General features: G+C 52.9%; 1 protein-coding gene across 1 annotated transcript in view; it reads left to right on the forward strand.

The window, feature by feature from the left end:
* Positions 1-16446, forward strand: part of LOC115392552 (receptor-type tyrosine-protein phosphatase zeta-like) — a 76059-nt gene that overhangs the window by 38781 nt on the left and 20832 nt on the right. The window contains 8 exon segments of the mRNA XM_030097243.1: positions 1160-1339; positions 3950-4101; positions 4512-4607; positions 6500-6566; positions 6701-6858; positions 8089-8239; positions 11219-11403; positions 13904-14030. Of these exon segments, the coding sequence (XP_029953103.1) occupies positions 1160-1339; positions 3950-4101; positions 4512-4607; positions 6500-6566; positions 6701-6858; positions 8089-8239; positions 11219-11403; positions 13904-14030 (1116 nt within the window).

Below are 16446 nucleotides of genomic sequence, written 5' to 3' on the forward strand. Positions count from 1 at the left end.
TGCTTGGTTGGTTGGTTGGTTGGTTGCTTGGTTTGTTGGTTGGTTGGTTGGTTGGTTTGTTGGTTGGTTGGTTGGTTGGTTGACACTAGAGGATTTAACTGTCTCCTGTCACCTCGTCCTGGACCCACTCAGCCGACTCTCGTGTGATTGGTCAGATTTTTCTTGTTTGGCAGAGCAGCATGGATCCACCTCCATCACCTCTTCTTCATCTCCATACTGAATCTTCCTCCTCCTCAGCTTCAAGCATGATCCTGCCCTTCCTCCTCTCTTATCGACTCCGTTATATCCTCCCAATGTATCATGGAAACACTGGGGAAAGTGTGAATGCGGCGAGGGGGCGTGGCCTCCAGATGTGGAGGTGTGGCCTCCGCACTATAAAATGTCCAGGCCAGGGCCGTATAGTGAGAGAGTCGTGACAATGACCATATGGTTCCGCCATTGTTTGCCCAGGAGTCGTCTCTGTTGTTTCCTCTTGTCGGTCACTGGCCATGTTCACACATCAGCCTTCAACATGTGCAGCTGAGGCAGCATGCAGCAACATTTTCATTCCACTCACCAGTAACCGACGAAAAGAACCAATGCAGAAACGGCTGCTGGGTAGAAATGGTGGAGCGAGCGGTCGCTGCGGCCGTCTCCTGTCCGGCTCTGGTCCGGACCGGTGATGAGGGGTCTTCTGCTGCTGGCTCACGTCAGGAAGTGAAATGTCTTCTTCTCCTCTTGGAGAATGAAGAGGCCTTGACCATCTGCAGCAGCAGTGATCACTCTTTATTAGCAGCAGGACGGAGCAGAAAAACACCACCACAAGGCCTAATGCATGAAACAGGAAGCTGCTGAAGCAATGACTGCTGTCGTAAGTGAAGCAGTTTCACAATAAAACTCCTTATTGAATGGGCCAGTAACGAGAGGATTTTGCTTTTGAGTGGAATGGTAAGCTGAGTCTGCAGGTGATTCGGAGTCGTTTGTCCAGAGAGACGTCGGCTCGGCTCCTGTTTGGCTGTCTTGAGGGAACGCTACCGAAGTGCTATGTTTCAGTGTTCTTCCTCGTGGCGGTTTTTTCTTTCATTTGGCTCGTCTGGCTCGGTGGTCAAAGTTCAGAGGTCGGATCTGAATCCACGGGCCTGCAGGGTGACGTTAATCTCACGGACTGGTTGCTCTGCAGGAACGCTGAACCAGAACAACTGGGCCAAGAAGTTTCCGTCCTGCAGCAACGCCAAGCAGTCCCCCATCAACATCCAGGAGAGCCTGGCGCCCGTCAAGCTGCAGTACCAGAGGCTGCGCTTCCACGGCTGGGACGCCCTGACCACCGACAGGACCACCGTCAACAACGACGGCAAGACGGGTAAGGCCACTCCCAGCTCCTGGGAACACAACCCAGAGACACCTCAGGGAGAACATGCAAACACCACACACAGGGCTGAGCTGGATTCAAACCGGCGGCCTCTGAAATGAGCCTGCTAACCATTGCGCCGTCGCCACAATGCCCCGACTCTCACCAGTGCTACGGCTGCCACAGTTCCTTTGAGCTAGATGCCTGTGCTAGCTGTTAGCATTAGCACGTGGCAGACCAGCATGTGAACCGTCCGAAGCAGCTCTTTGCAGGAACGTGAGGATCAGCAGCCACATCCAGAGCTGTCAGTGGAAGCAGCGTTTGGTTCTGTTGTTAGAGGAGGTCATTCAGAGGTCATTCAGAGGTCATTCAGAGGTCACACGTCTTCACACTAATAAGTCAACATGTTCAGTATGAGGGGAACGTGTCGTGATCCTTCAGTGTTTTTCAATAATTCAGTGATTTGTGAAGAATTCAAACTGATAAGATTCTTCTAAATAACAGACTCTAATTTACATTAACTGGTAAAGTTTGTGATCTGAGACAAGCGCCTACGAAGTGGGCGGGGCTTCAGGCTGAGTGATTCCTGGGCTCTCATTGGCCAGTCGTTCTTCTGCTACATGTTGAAGTGGTGAAAGTATTTTGTGATTCCCACCAAAAGCACATATTGACGGGTTAATTCCGGATACGTTTCAGAAGCGTTTGAGCAGTTTGTCTTCCTGCTGTCTCTGGGATCGGCGGTGAACAGCCGGCCTGTCCCCAGGCGGCGGTGTCCCTGTGTGAAGGATACAGTTACCAGTCCCTGGTTTGACGGGACGGAGAGGCTTGTATGTATTTCCTGTCTTTAAGTGGTGTGGACACAATGCGCTGCACAGTGCATTCAGGCTGATTGTTCAGTGAAACTGTAGACAGGAGGTCCTCCCTCGGCTTCCCAAAGGCTCCGCGCACCCGTCCAATCGCCTCTTAGCAACGCAGGACTCTCGGCGAAATCAGACGCTCTCTGTCGGAGCGGTCGGTGTTGCCAGCTGAACCACAGACCTTAATTAACGGAGATGTTCGGTGGACGTCTCGGCGCGAGCTGCTCCCGTCGAGGACAGTGTGACGCTTTGAAACGAGGGCAAACAAATGTTTCAACACGGCTGAATTAGACACCAGTCGAGTCAATATTTTCCTTCCCTTGAGGGGAAATTAGATTCTGGACAGGAGCTGAAATAAAGCACAATGGAGGACGAGGCCTGCAAAAGAGCACACAAAGGAGGACCGCAGCGTCCCACAAAGGAGGACCGCAGCGTCCCACAAAGGAGGACTGCAGCGTCCCACAAAGGCTTTGAATCCACATCTAGAGCAGATGGTATCTCCTCAGGACCTGTGGCCCGGTCCAGAGGACAGAGACTCCAGACGCTTCCAGTCTGTCTGCTTTTCAAAGGATCTGATCCTTTTGGTCAGAGCTAACAGAGCACAGCCTGGAGACCTGCTGTCTCCGTCTGTGTTCACACCAAAGCATTTGGCTCGACCTAACTGCCGTGGTGGAGCCGGGAGCCACAGTGTGAACACGTTGTTCAGGTTGGGTCGACCTACTTTTGGGTGGAGCCGGGGCCGCTTCAAGGAGGAGGTCTGGGGCCGACCCTGGTTCCATCTAGATGCGGTGAGAACACGGTCACTCCCCGGGTCCAGCCAGCTTTCCTCGTTTGCTGCACTTTTGTCCATGTGAGGCTTCCGTAGCGCACAATACGAACGGTTATTCTGAGCGCTCGTCCAGCACGGCGCAGAGGAGAGCCGCTCTTCCTTCTGAAAGTCAGCGATTTGTCCGGCCTGCAGAAAAATCATGTACAACAGAACCACCGTTCTGGCTGCGTTCCGTCTCCGGTCCGGAATCACCGCAGAACCGTCTGTCTGCAGTCCGCTGGAGGAGGTTGCCAGGTCTGTCACTATCCCCCGTAAACAATTTGAAACCCGATTAACTCAATAGAAAGCAGCCCAAACCGCCATCTCGGTTGAAAAATGCACGTCAAAACCGTATTTGTACAATAAAAAAAACACTTCATAAACACAATCATTTCATCAACCCGTCAGACGTGTTCAACAAAGAAGCTTGATTTGGCCAAAACCCGCCCAATCTGGCAACACGGAGCTGCTCCGGTCACAGAGCTGTTTTGTGCCATTTTGGTGTCGTTTGACTTTCCTGCAGTGTGGAAGTACAAAACCGTTCATTCTTCTAAAGCGTATAATGACTACATCACGCTGTTTGTTCTGTATTCTACCAGAAGAAGTAAAAAAAAAAAAAAAAAAAAAAAAAAAAGAATATTAAGGCAAAAACACGACACAGATTTTATTTTGAAATCATTTATTTTGGAACACATATCGCGTTTCCTCTGTCTGGATCGACGCCCTTTTGGTTCGACGGTGAGAACATGATTCAGTTGTTTATGAGGAGGCTGATTTACAAACTCACACTTCCCAAAAGGGGTCCTGGCTCCGCCCCGGTCGGTGTGAACGCGCCATGGTGTCTGATAGTGAAGCTGTTCAGCGGCGGCGGCGGCGCTCCGCTCCCAGCCCTCCTCTGGAGGTCCACGGTTTGAAGCCTGCAGCAGAGTGAACATGTTCCGTGTGTTTCCTCTCCAGTGGCCATCAATGTGGACGGGGAGTTCTACGTCAGCGGAGGCGGGCTCAGGTCCACCTTCAAAGTGGGGCGGATCACCTTCCACTGGGGGCGCTGCAACGCCTCGTCGGAGGGCTCGGAGCACAGCCTGGACGGAGTGAAGTTCCCTCTGGAGGTGAGGCTGCTCTGCTCGGTGTGAGCAACGGTTCCATCCTCACTCTGACCCGGAGCCCTCCAGCACAGCGTCCAGCGAAGGCAGCAGTCAGCACTCAGTCCGTCCACCTCACACCAGAACCTGGTTCTGGCTGTAGTCATGGCAGGCCTAATGGCAGGTGTGGTTGGAACCGCCACTTACCAGAACCAGACTGATCCAGACTGAAACCAACTGATTCCAACTGATTCAGAACTGATCCAGACTGATCCACGACCGAACCGGACTGAACAGACTGATCTGGAATGATAGACTGACCCAGGACTGATCCAGGTCTGATTCCGACTGATTCAGAATTGATTCAAGACCGATCTGGTACTGATCTGATCCATACTGATCCACACTGATCCTGGACGTTTGTCTGTCCCCCCCAGATGCAGATCTACTGCTACGAGGCGGACCGCTACGACTCTCTGGACGCCAGTGTGAAGTCCGGAGGCCGGGTCACGGCGCTGGCCGTGCTGCTGGAGGTTTGTTGAGATGTTCAGCTGGAAGCGGAGCTCGGCCTCCTGCTGGTCCAACACTGTCCCTTCATCACTCTGCCAACGAGCCGCGGTGCTGCAGGACTGATCTGGTCTCAGTTGGCGGCCTCACAGTCCAGCGGTTGGTGGTTCGATTCCCGCTTCCTCCCAGTGGCTGAATGCTTCTGCATCAGTAAGGTCCCTGAAGCAGTGATGGAGTCCGGCGGAAGCCTCTGATGAGACTTCAGCACGTCAACATGAAGAGTGAATTATTCAGGGCGGAGTTTTTAAGTGCTTGCCGGGGCAGAACAGGTCTCAAAACAAAAAACAAAAAAAGCATAACAATAATGACTGAACAGGAAAAACTGCTCAAACCTCTCAAATGAGTGAAACTGGTCAAATTTAAGAACCTGTCAGTGGTTCTGAGTCGTAGCTCCAGACGTGTATAAATTCAACATAAACTGTAGTTTTCATACGAAACGGAAAACAGAAACGTTTTCAGACGTTCGTTCAGAAGGAGAAACGTCTTCAGATTATTGTTATTCTGTTCACACATTCAGAGAGCCAAGACCAGAAATAAACTTTCTGAGGTGAGGGAGAGACACTCTGTGGTGGCGGTGTGTCTCCACGTTGTGTGTCTCCACGTTGTGTGTCTCCACGTTGTGTGTCTCCACGTTGTGTGCCTCCACGTTGTGTGTCTCCACGTTGTGTGTGTCAGTGTTTACAGCTTGTGTCTCTGCTCGGCTTTCTCCTCTCATATTTGGAAGCAAGCAGTGTATGATGGAGAGCTGCAGGCTGTGTGTGTGTGTGTGGCTGTGTGTGGGTGTGTGGGCGTGGCCGTGTGTGTGTTTCTTTAGCTATAGGCAGATGAATAGGTTTCCTCGCTGTGAGCATCTGGTCCGACTGGTTTCAGGTGTTTGTGTCACTTTGTGGTTTTTAGCTGTGAAGACGACGTCAGTGGTGTCAGTGGCTCCAGGACGTCGCTGCTGTGAGCCTCCACTGACCTCTAGTGACTTCTACTGACCTCTAGTGACCTCTACTGACCTCTAGTGACCTCTACTGACCTCTAGTGACCTCTACTGACCTCTAGTGACCTCTCGTGACCTCTACTAACCTCTACTGACCTCTAGTGACCTCTGCTAACCTCTAATGACCTCTACTGACCTCTAGTGACCTCTACTGACCTCTAGTGACCTCTCGTGACCTCTAGTGACCTCTACTGACCTCTAGTGACCTCTCGTGACCTCTAGTGACCTCTAGTGACCTCTCGTGACCCCTACTAACCTCTACTGACCTCTACTGACCTCTACTGACCTCTCGTGACCTCTACTAACCTCTGGTGACCTCTACTGACCTCTAGTAACCCTAATGACCCCCATTCACCGCAGTAAGAGGAAGAAATCACAAATGTAAAACCTAAGCAAGAAAAATCCTGAAGCAGCTGAAAATGGATGTGAAATTAGGAGATAAATCATTCCCTGATAGTCCAGTCCCTCCTGGTGTCTGTCCCTGCTCTAGTCTGTCCCTGCTGGTGTCTGTCCCTGCTCTAGTCTGTCCCTGCTGGTGTCTGTCCCTGCTCTAGTCTGTCCCTGCTGGTGTCTGTCCCTGCTCTAGTCTGTCCCTGCTGGAGTCTGTCCCTGCTCTAGTCTGTCCCTGCTGGAGTCTGTCCCTCCTGGTGTCTGTCCTTCCTGGAGTCTGTCCCTGCTCTAGTCTGTCCCTGCTGGAGTCTGTCCCTCCTGGTGTCTGTCCCTGCTGGAGTCTGTCCCTGCTCTAGTCTGTCCCTGCTGGTGTCTGTCCCTGCCGGTGTCTGTCCCTGCTGATGTCTGTCCCTGCTCTAGTCTGTCCCTGCCAGTGTCTTCCTGATGCTAACTCTCGGTCTGTCTTCCCGGTGTCCTGTGCAGACCAGCAGTGAAGACAACCTGGACCTGGCGGCCGTCATTGAGGGCGTGAACAGCGTGAGCCGATACGGTGCGTTGGCGGCAGCGGCGGCGGCAGCGGCGGCGGCAGCGGCGGCGGCAGCGGCGGCGGCAGCGGCGGCGTCCTGTCGTCCCCTGCTGACGGTCTGTCCTCCGTGGTGACGCCGTGTGTCCTGCTGTGTCCAGGAAAGAGCGCCGAGGTCCTGCCCTTCGCCCTGCGAGGCCTCCTGCCCAACTCCACGGACAAGTACTTCGTGTACAACGGCTCCCTGACCACGCCGCCCTGCAGCGACACCGTGGAGTGGATCGTCTTCAAGAGCACGGCCGCCATTTCTGAGCAGCAGGTGGGACGCCACGCCCGGCCAATCAGCACACTGCACAGGCTGTGTCCAGGTGTCGGTGATGTGATGGAAATATGAGAAGCTGATATGGATCAGCCGGTCACCGGATCCGTTCTGAGTGTTTGGTGTTGAGACCAGACCGCGGGGGCACCAGGTCCTCTGGAGCACCAGGTGTCAACCTGACAACAGAGACACAAATCGGAATGCAGCGCGAGACAAAACACACCTGAACAGGCCTTCTCAACATCATAGTGTGTGTGTGTGTGTGTGTGTGTGTGTGTGTGTGTGTGTGTGTGTGTGTGTGTAATCCAGTATTTGTTTGATGTAATGACAGCTTTTACATGGCAGTCAGTCACAGCCTGAGGGCTGTCTCTCTCTCTCTCTCTCTCTCTCTGTCTCTCTCTCTCTCTGTCTCTCTCTGTCTGTCTCTCTCTCTCTCTCTCTCTCTCTCTCTGTCACACACACACACACACACCAGCAGCATAGTGGCTCTGAGTCACCTGTGTGGTCAGGACAGGTGACGCTGTGGTTCAGTGGGAGCAGTTCCACTCAGGGTCAGAGGGTTGGCGGTTCGATCCCCGTGTTGAGGCTCAGTGGACTGGTGCAGCTGCCTCCAGGACTCAAGACACCAAACCAGCAGTGTGTGAGGAAGACAGAGGCTTTCTGGACGTGACAGGGTGATTAGTTCCACTGTAAATGTGATGAAGTGTTTTATTATTATTATTTTTAGATCATTATGAATAAAAGTTGAGTGGATGTTGCTGATTGGACGAACAATGCAGACAATGAGAACACCGGTCAGAATAAGGGGAAGGATTTCTGCTTTGGCGTTGAGCCCCCCTCCTTCCATACACTGTGAGAGCTGGTCTGCTGGCAGGAAGTCCTCCAGAATAAAAGCTCGGCTCCTCAGGAACGTGGAGCTCCGTCGTCTTCGGATCTTCCACTTCACTGACGGGACTTCCTGCCACGGCAGCGAGACGCCTTTTCCCAGCTGGCTCTCCTCAGCTTTTACCAGCTGACTTTCTGACGGGGTGTTTTCTAGGTCGTTCCTCCACCTCCCTGTCCATTGTCCAGTTCCTCACAGGTGGCAGGCCACAGGTCAGAGGTCACAGAGGTTTTCTTGAGCAGCTCAGGCCCTCGAAGTGCAGCCTGTAGAAATCTGTCATCCCCTGTTCTTGACCTTGTGTGTGTGTGTGTGTGTGTGTGTGTGTGTGTGTGTGTGTGTGTGTGCAGCTGGAGGTGTTCTGTGAGGTGATGACCATGCAGCAGGCCGGCTACGTGATGCTGATGGACTACCTGCAGAACAACTACCGGGAGCAGCAGCAGCAGTTCATGGGCCAGGTCTTCTCGTCCTACACCGGCACCGAGGAGGTCCTCAGTCCAGGTGAGGCCCTCACACACTCCTGGAGGTGTTGCGTCAGTGTGTTCAGCCTGGTGCGGCGTGTCGCTGCTCGCCCTCCTGTGAAGGCGGGGTGTTCTCAGGGTGGCCTGGGTTCTCATGTGATCCTGACAAGTCCTGACAGCTCCGCGGGAGCCGTTACTGTGTTCAGGTTCCACGTCTCACTGGAGACCGTGTTCCTGAACGGATCTGGTCCAAACACTCCACAGTCTTCACCTGATGGAAAACATTTCACGTAGCTTGTTGTTGTGTTTACAGATTGTAACAGTCGAGGAAGAGTCCTGGACGCTCTTCAGGTTCTGCTTTTACACAGCATTTCACTGCCGTTCTTCCAGGTTTTCCCAACACCGTGTGGAAACATTTGATCGGAGGATGTTTGAACAGAGGTGCTTGCAGTAGAAAACAGTGGGAATGTCTCTGGAGAGTCGGAGGAAAGCGGCTGCCTGTTAGCTAAGCAGCACTGGCATCAGACACACTCAGGGCTGAAAATGCAGGAGGTGATGGAGTTGCACCGCCATGACGACTGGAGATCAGAGCTCTGGTCCTGCCGTCTTGGTGTTGTGGGCGGCGGCGATGAAGAAGCTTTAACAGGATGAGGGAGAAGAGGCTCATCAGCCCACTCCTCCTCCTGATCACTGCTGTGGAGTTTTCAGGCCTGGATAGTCCTGAAGAGTCTCTGGTCTTCAGTCCCTTCAGGAATCTGTAGAAACACCTGAAACACTCTCTCTCAGAGGAAGTGAACTCTGGGTCCGTCTGGGTGGAGGAACGGAGCACCACCCTCCACCCATCCATACCTCTGCTGCTGCATCTGGGTGGATTTGAAGTGGAAGTGTTCCTGTTGGGTAAAGATCAGTCTTCAGAGCATCCTCTGCTAGAACCTCGCCTGCAGGGGGCAGTGGACGCAGAATCAAACAGCTCCTCATTTAGGTGTGAAGTCAGGAGAAATGGGTAAAGAGAAAGAAACAGCCAAGACTACAATCTGAACATCAGCCTGAAGGTGGGATGGAGGCTTTTCTTTCCAGGTCGATCATCTCAACTATTGGCTCCCTGCCATGACGGTCAGTCTGCTGAAGCTCGCTCCCGTCTCGCTCAGCGAGCTCGCTCCCGTCTCGCTCAGCGAGCTCGCTCCCGGCTAGCTCAGCGAGCTCGCTCCCGGCTAGCTCAGCGAGCTCGCTCCCGGCTAGCTCAGCGAGCTCGCTCCCGGCTGGCCTGTGCATGCATGCGAGTTCTGAATCACCCCATCAGCTCCGCTTTCAACCATCCAGTGTTGTGCTGATTTCACGGCATCTTTCAGAAAGTCTGAGCGACGCTGAGTGCTGTCGACAGCGACGTGCACGCTGTATGAGCTCGTGCACGCTCGCTCCCGGCGGTTGATAGGTGCTTTCTCTGGAGGAGCAGCAGGATGGTCAGGAGTCCTGGGAAAATGATCCAAACCACCAGTCAAAGGACCAGTTAGTTAGTTAGTTAGTTAGTTAGTTAGTTAGTTGGTTAGTTAGTGCTGGGTAGTGTGTAGCGGTCGACCTTCCTGACCTCTGCTCTCTCTCCATTCCGGGACGGTCCGCTGAAAGTCACTGGAGAAGAGACTTTAAAACTCAGCCAGGCTTCGACCTGCTCAGATGAAGGGTAAGAGAACAGGTACTTTCATTCCTGAGGTTTTGAGGCGAACACCTCGTTACAGTTCTGTTGATTATTCCTCCTCATCGTTTGGCTGCAGCTGTCACGCCGTCCCTCTGTAGTCTGCTGTGTTCTGGACGTTTCAGCCTCCTGCTGAGCCTCTGGCAGCTGTCAGGCTCTCGTCCTGTCTACTACCGCCCCCTGGTGGTGCAACAACATATTACAGCTCCTCATCGTCCATCTTACAGTTTCTGAAAGCATGCCTCGCGCACGCACACACACACACACACACGGCAGAATCCATCAGTTCTCCACCAAACTTAAACTTTACATTGAAGCCAATGTTGTTTGGAATCATGAGGAGAGGCTGAGAAGAACCAGGTTCTCCAGACAGTCCTCTGGTAGTCCTGTTCCCCTGGACTCACTGAGCTACTGAGGTTTCCGAGTGAGAGTCGATTTCTGACCCTTTCTCATCTCAGACAGCCCACTCCTTCTTCAGGACTTGTGGACAAAGGGTCCACAAACCCTTTGAGGGACTGGAGACCTGTCCCGGTGGACCCTGTGAGGGACTGGAGACCTGTCCCGGTGGACCCTGTGAGGGACTGGAGACCTGTCCCGGTGGACCCTGTGAGGGACTTGAGACCTGTCCCGGTGGACCCTGTGAGGGACTGGAGACCTGTCCCGGTGGACCCTGTGAGGGACTGGAGATCCATCCTGGTGGACCGCTAAGCAGCTGGGACTGTCTCCAGCACCCTGTGACCCTGAAGTCCAGAAAGTGAATGAATGAATGTTCTTCTTGAGAAAACGAGACGTTTTCTTCATGAACATTAGTTTGTTGTTTTGAAAAGTGTTTTTTTTGGCTGCAGTCTGAGTGAAGCAGGTTTGGAGTTTAGCAGGACTGGTTCAGGCAGTCCCTGTCTTTGAGTCCCTGCTTCTAGTATTTGTGTGTAAACAGTTGAGAAAAACCATGGAATGTCCTGTTTCCTTGTTCCTGGGGGAAAACAGATCTGAGAGCTGTTTTGTTGTTGCCACCTGGAGGCTACTGGCTTCAAGTCAGGGGTCAGAGGTCAGACTGTTGAGATCATGGTCACCCACCCTCACCTCCTGCTAATCCGCCTCAGTCCCAGACGTCTGCATTAGTAAACTCAACTCTGACCCACAATCATTCTTATAAAGACAGGAGAGAACCCCCACCACCCCCCACCACCCACCTCCTAAGACAGTAGGACAAGAGTGAGGCATGTACGCTGGAGTCCATGACGGAGTCCTTTTGACTGGAAAAGCCACCGGCTGTGTGGCAGCCGCTGGACGGTGACCGGGCTGACCTGCTGCTGCCTGTGTGTGGATCAGTCTGCAGCTCCGAGCCCGAGGACGTCCAGGCGGCGCCCTACAACCGGAGCAGCCTGCTGGTGACGTGGGAGCGTCCGCGAGCGGTGTACGACGCCAACATCGAGAAGTACTCCGTCACTTACCGACTGGACGGCGGGGACGGCGGTGCCAGCTCCGAGTACCTGACGGACGGAGACCAGGACGTGGTGAGAACGGGAGTCCAGTGTCTGTAGAGAGAGCTAAAGCAGACCAGAACCAGGATGAACCCAGGGTTGGTCTTTGTTGAGGATACAGAGAACGGTTTCTAGACATCAGTCTCTCCCGTCATGGCCTCAGCCAAAGCTCTGGAAGTGGAGACTAGAAGAACAGGTGAGGTGGGCTCTGTACGGGGTCCGGACTTGGTTCAAGAGGTCAACCCAACCAACACACTCCGACTCTCCATCGTAACGATCAGGAAGCTGCTCAGGAAGGCCCCTCCCAACAAAACTAAAACCAGACCCAGAGGAGACTTTCAGTAGAACCAGACCCAGAGGAGACTTCCTGCAGAACCAGACCCAGAGAAGACTTTCAGTAGAACCAGCCCCAGAGGAGACTTTCTGCAGAACCAGACCCAGAGGAGACTTTCAGTAGAACCAGACCCAGAGGAGACTTTCAGTAGAACCAGACCCAGAGGAGACTTTCTGCAGAACCAGACCCAGAGGAGACTTCCTGCAGAACCAGACCCAGAGAAGACTTTCAGTAGAACCAGACCCAGAGGAGACTTCCTGCAGAACCAGACTCAGAGAAGACTTTCAGTAGAACCAGACCCAGAGGAGACTTTCTGCAGAACCAGACCCAGAGGAGACTTCCTGCAGAACCAGACCCAGAGAAGACTTTCAGTAGAACCAGACCCAGAGGAGACTTCCTGCAGAACCAGACCCAGAGAAGACTTTCAGTAGAACCAGACCCAGAGGAGACTTTCTGCAGAACCAGACCCAGAGGAGACTTCCTGCAGAACCAGACCCAGAGAAGACTTTCAGTAGAACCAGACCCAGAGGAGACTTCCTGCAGAACCAGACCCAGAGAAGACTTTCAGTAGAACCAGACTCAGAGGAGACTTTCTGCAGAACCAGACTCAGAGAAGACTTTCAGTAGAACCAGACCCAGAGGAGACTTTCTACAGAACCAGACCCAGAGAAGACTTTCAGTAGAACCAGACCCAGAGGAGACTTTCTGCAGAACCAGACCCAGAGAAGACTTTCAGTAGAACCAGACCCAGAGGAGACTTTCAGTAGAACCAGACCCAGAGGAGACTTTCTGCAGAACCAGACCCAGAGGAGACTTCCTGCAGAACCAGACCCAGAGAAGACTTTCAGTAGAACCAGACCCAGAGGAGACTTCCTGCAGAACCAGACTCAGAGGAGACTTCCTGCAGAACCAGACCCAGAGGAGACTTTCAGTAGAACCAGCCCCAGAGGAGACTTTCAGTAGAACCAGACCCAGAGGAGACTTTCAGTAGAACCAGACCCAGAGGAGACTTTCTGCAGAACCAGACCCAGAGGAGACTTCCTGCAGAACCAGACCCAGAGAAGACTTTCAGTAGAACCAGACCCAGAGGAGACTTCCTGCAGAACCAGACTCAGAGAAGACTTTCAGTAGAACCAGACCCAGAGGAGACTTTCTGCAGAACCAGACCCAGAGGAGACTTCCTGCAGAACCAGACCCAGAGAAGACTTTCAGTAGAACCAGACCCAGAGGAGACTTCCTGCAGAACCAGACTCAGAGGAGACTTTCTGCAGAACCAGACTCAGAGAAGACTTTCAGTAGAACCAGACCCAGAGGAGACTTTCTACAGAACCAGACCCAGAGAAGACTTTCAGTAGAACCAGACCCAGAGGAGACTTTCTGCAGAACCAGACCCAGAGAAGACTTTCAGTAGAACCAGACCCAGAGGAGACTTTCAGTAGAACCAGACCCAGAGGAGACTTTCTGCAGAACCAGACCCAGAGGAGACTTCCTGCAGAACCAGACCCAGAGAAGACTTTCAGTAGAACCAGACCCAGAGGAGACTTCCTGCAGAACCAGACCCAGAGGAGACTTTCAGTAGAACCAGACCCAGAGGAGACTTTCTGCAGAACCAGACCCAGAGGAGACTTCCTGCAGAACCAGACCCAGAGAAGACTTTCAGTAGAACCAGACCCAGGGGAGACTTCCTGCAGAACCAGACTCAGAGGAGACTTTCTGCAGAACCAGACTCAGAGAAGACTTTCAGTAGAACCAGACCCAGAGGAGACTTTCTGCAGAACCAGACCCAGAGAAGACTTTCTGCAGAACCAGACCCAGAGAAGACTTTCAGTAGAACCAGACCCAGAGGAGACTTTCAGTAGAACCAGACTCAGAGGAGACCTCCTGCCGTTCCAGCCGGGTCGAGGTGATAGAATAACAGGACAGACTGAGCAGAGGGATTCAGACCAGTCAAATACTTGAATAAAAGCAAAGCAACATTTGAAACTTTTTTTTTTTAAGACCAAAACTCTGGATGTCCAACATTTATCTCAACCAATCATTGAAGCTGGTGTCAAACTACAAGCAGTAAAATCAAGTTGTGCAGTGAGTCCTGGCCAGCGGATATCATGCAGTTCCTCGGGTCCTCCAGTCGGCGCTGTCTGCCTCCCTGCAGCAGCTTCCAGTGAGCTGCTGACTGCTGCTTCTTCTCTTTACCACCAGGGGGCGATATTGGACGACCTGTTAGCAAACAACAGCTACGTGGTCCAGGTGGTGGCTGTCTGCGCCAACGGCCTCTATGGACGTGTGAGCGACCCGCTGATGGTCGTCATGCCCGCCGACGACCCCGGTAAGAGCGAGCGAGCCCGAAACTGAGCTCAGCGTTCAGCCCCCGACCTGTGACCCCACGGTCCACACCACGGTCCACACCACGGTCCACACCACGGTCCACACCATGACACATGGACACTGTGTTCCTCTGGAGTCCTGTTCTACAGGGGTGGTAGTTAGCACTCTGGCAGCAGGTTCTGAGCAGTTTGCATGTTCTCCCCATGTGTGCTGGGATTTTCTCTAGTTTCCTCCCACAGCCAGGCAAACCGCCTAATGATGTGTGATAAAATGTGACTCTACGTATTAATATGAAGTGTGGGAAGAAACTGACTGACAACTTCCCTTCACTTTAAAATATTGTCATATTTTCTGTTCCAATATTGAACAAATGTTGACTAACCAAATTAAAGTGTTGAACACCAGTGAGATCGGCGTGGCTGACATCTGAGCGGAAACACAACAAAGTTTAACACGTTACATTCCTGCATGTTAAATCCGTTCAGTCGTAAAAGTGAAAAGAATCAGACACAAAGAAATACAGAGGAGCAAGAACCTGGAGAGAATCCCAGAAGAGAGAACATGCCATCAGAAAGACTGGACCAGGAGGGTCTCTGTGGGACTAGACTGGACCAGGAGGGTCTCTGTGGGACTAGACTGGACCAGGAGGGTCTCTGTGGGACTAGACTGGACCAGGAGGGTATCTGTGGGACTAGACTGGGCCAGGAGGGTCTCTGTGGGACTAGACTGGACCAGGAGGGTCTCTGTGGGACTAGACTGGACCAGGGGGGTCTCTGTGGGACTAGACTGGACCAGGAGGGTCTCTGTGGGACTAGACTGGACCAGGAGGGTCTCTGTGGGACTAGACTGGACCAGGAGGGTCTCTGTGGGACTAGACTGGACCAGGAGGGTCTCTGTGGGACTAGACTGGACCAGGGGGGTCTCTGTGGGACTAGACTGGACCAGGGGGTCTCTGTGTGGGATGAAAACCTGAACTGCTGTCAGAGTTAAATTCTTCCTGACTTTCAAAATTTTTTCTCTGTCTGCTCCTGTCCACTGCACCTGTACACATTGCATTCTGGGTAGCGCTGCAGTCCCATCCTGTCTCCACCTAGAGGCTCCCTGCCGCCTCCTGACGTCTGGATCTGCCTCTCTCTTTCTCTCTGGCTTTCTGTCTTTCTGTATTCTCTGGACAAGTGGTTGGTTGTCCCCATCGGTCCCTGTCTGCCTGTAGCAGATGTGTCCATGTGTGCAGCAGCACTCTGTGTAACTGTCCGCTCATCATGTGTCGGCTGAATATTGAATAAACTAACAGGTCTGGTTCTGAAGATCACTCTACATCCTCTTTCTACGTTCTGTCTCCACCACCGACTGCTCCGCCTCATTCATGTCTTCACTGTAAAATGCCACGCCCCTCTCAGTCAATGCCACGCCCCTCTCAGTCAATGCCACGCCCCTCTCAGTCAATGCCACGCCCCTCTCAGTCAATGCCACGCCCCTCTCAGTCAATGCCACACCCCTCTTAGTCAATGCCACGCCCCTCTCAGTCATTGCCACGCCCCTCTCTGTCAATAACACGCCCCTCTCGGTCATTGCCACGCCCCTCTCGGGCAATGCCACGCCCCTCTCGGTGATTCCACTCCCCAGTGCCGTCAAAATTTCTGAATTTAAAAAAAATAGGATCTGAAAGTTTTGAAGGTAAAAAAAACCCATGTGAAACCCAACAGCAGGACCTGAAGATGACAAGAATGACCTGAAAACATTAAGTCTGCCGCTGAAATTAAAGGTGCTACGAGTAATGCGACGGCACATGAGGCTTAAACCTCTGAGGGACATTCTTGGTACTGGCTACGGATCCAAACTATTCATCCGTTATCATCTATGATCATCTAAACGTGAAGATGTGAGAAGATCAGAGACTCTCAGCTTTCTCAGACCGACTGAAGCCACTCTGAGCCGCTGGCCAGGTTTCCAGGAAGCAGCTGAAACCAGCACCCAGAAGGCTCTGCAGTCTCCTCCCTCTGGGCTCTTGTGTTGATGGTGTTGGGAGGAACTGGTCTGAGTGATCCAGCAGCTCGTTGACCTGTTCCGTCCACTTCCTGTGGTCTGTGGACGTGGTGCGTCTTCTGGCCGGTTTCCGGTCTCCTGATGTGACTGAATGTCAGAGCACTCCTCCTCCTCTCAGTCATCCCTCTAACCCACCTCATTAAACTGTTAAACCTCACCTCATGCTTCACACACCAGTCTGATCTGGTGTCCACGGTGTGTCCTTAGCCTCGGACAGGTAAGACATCCACATGTCGTCCCCCCACCCCCCCACCCCTCGTGTGCTGTGCTGCTCTTCTCCTCCTTTTGAGCCTCCTTGGTAACAAGAAAAAGAGGTTTTCACTCATGGTCTTGTTAGACGAAGAGGACCGACCCTCCGGATGCTCCTCTGT

The sequence above is a fragment of the Salarias fasciatus genome, chromosome 7 (genome assembly GCF_902148845.1).
Source record: "Salarias fasciatus chromosome 7, fSalaFa1.1, whole genome shotgun sequence".
In the NCBI taxonomy this organism is placed as follows: domain Eukaryota; kingdom Metazoa; phylum Chordata; class Actinopteri; order Blenniiformes; family Blenniidae; genus Salarias; species Salarias fasciatus.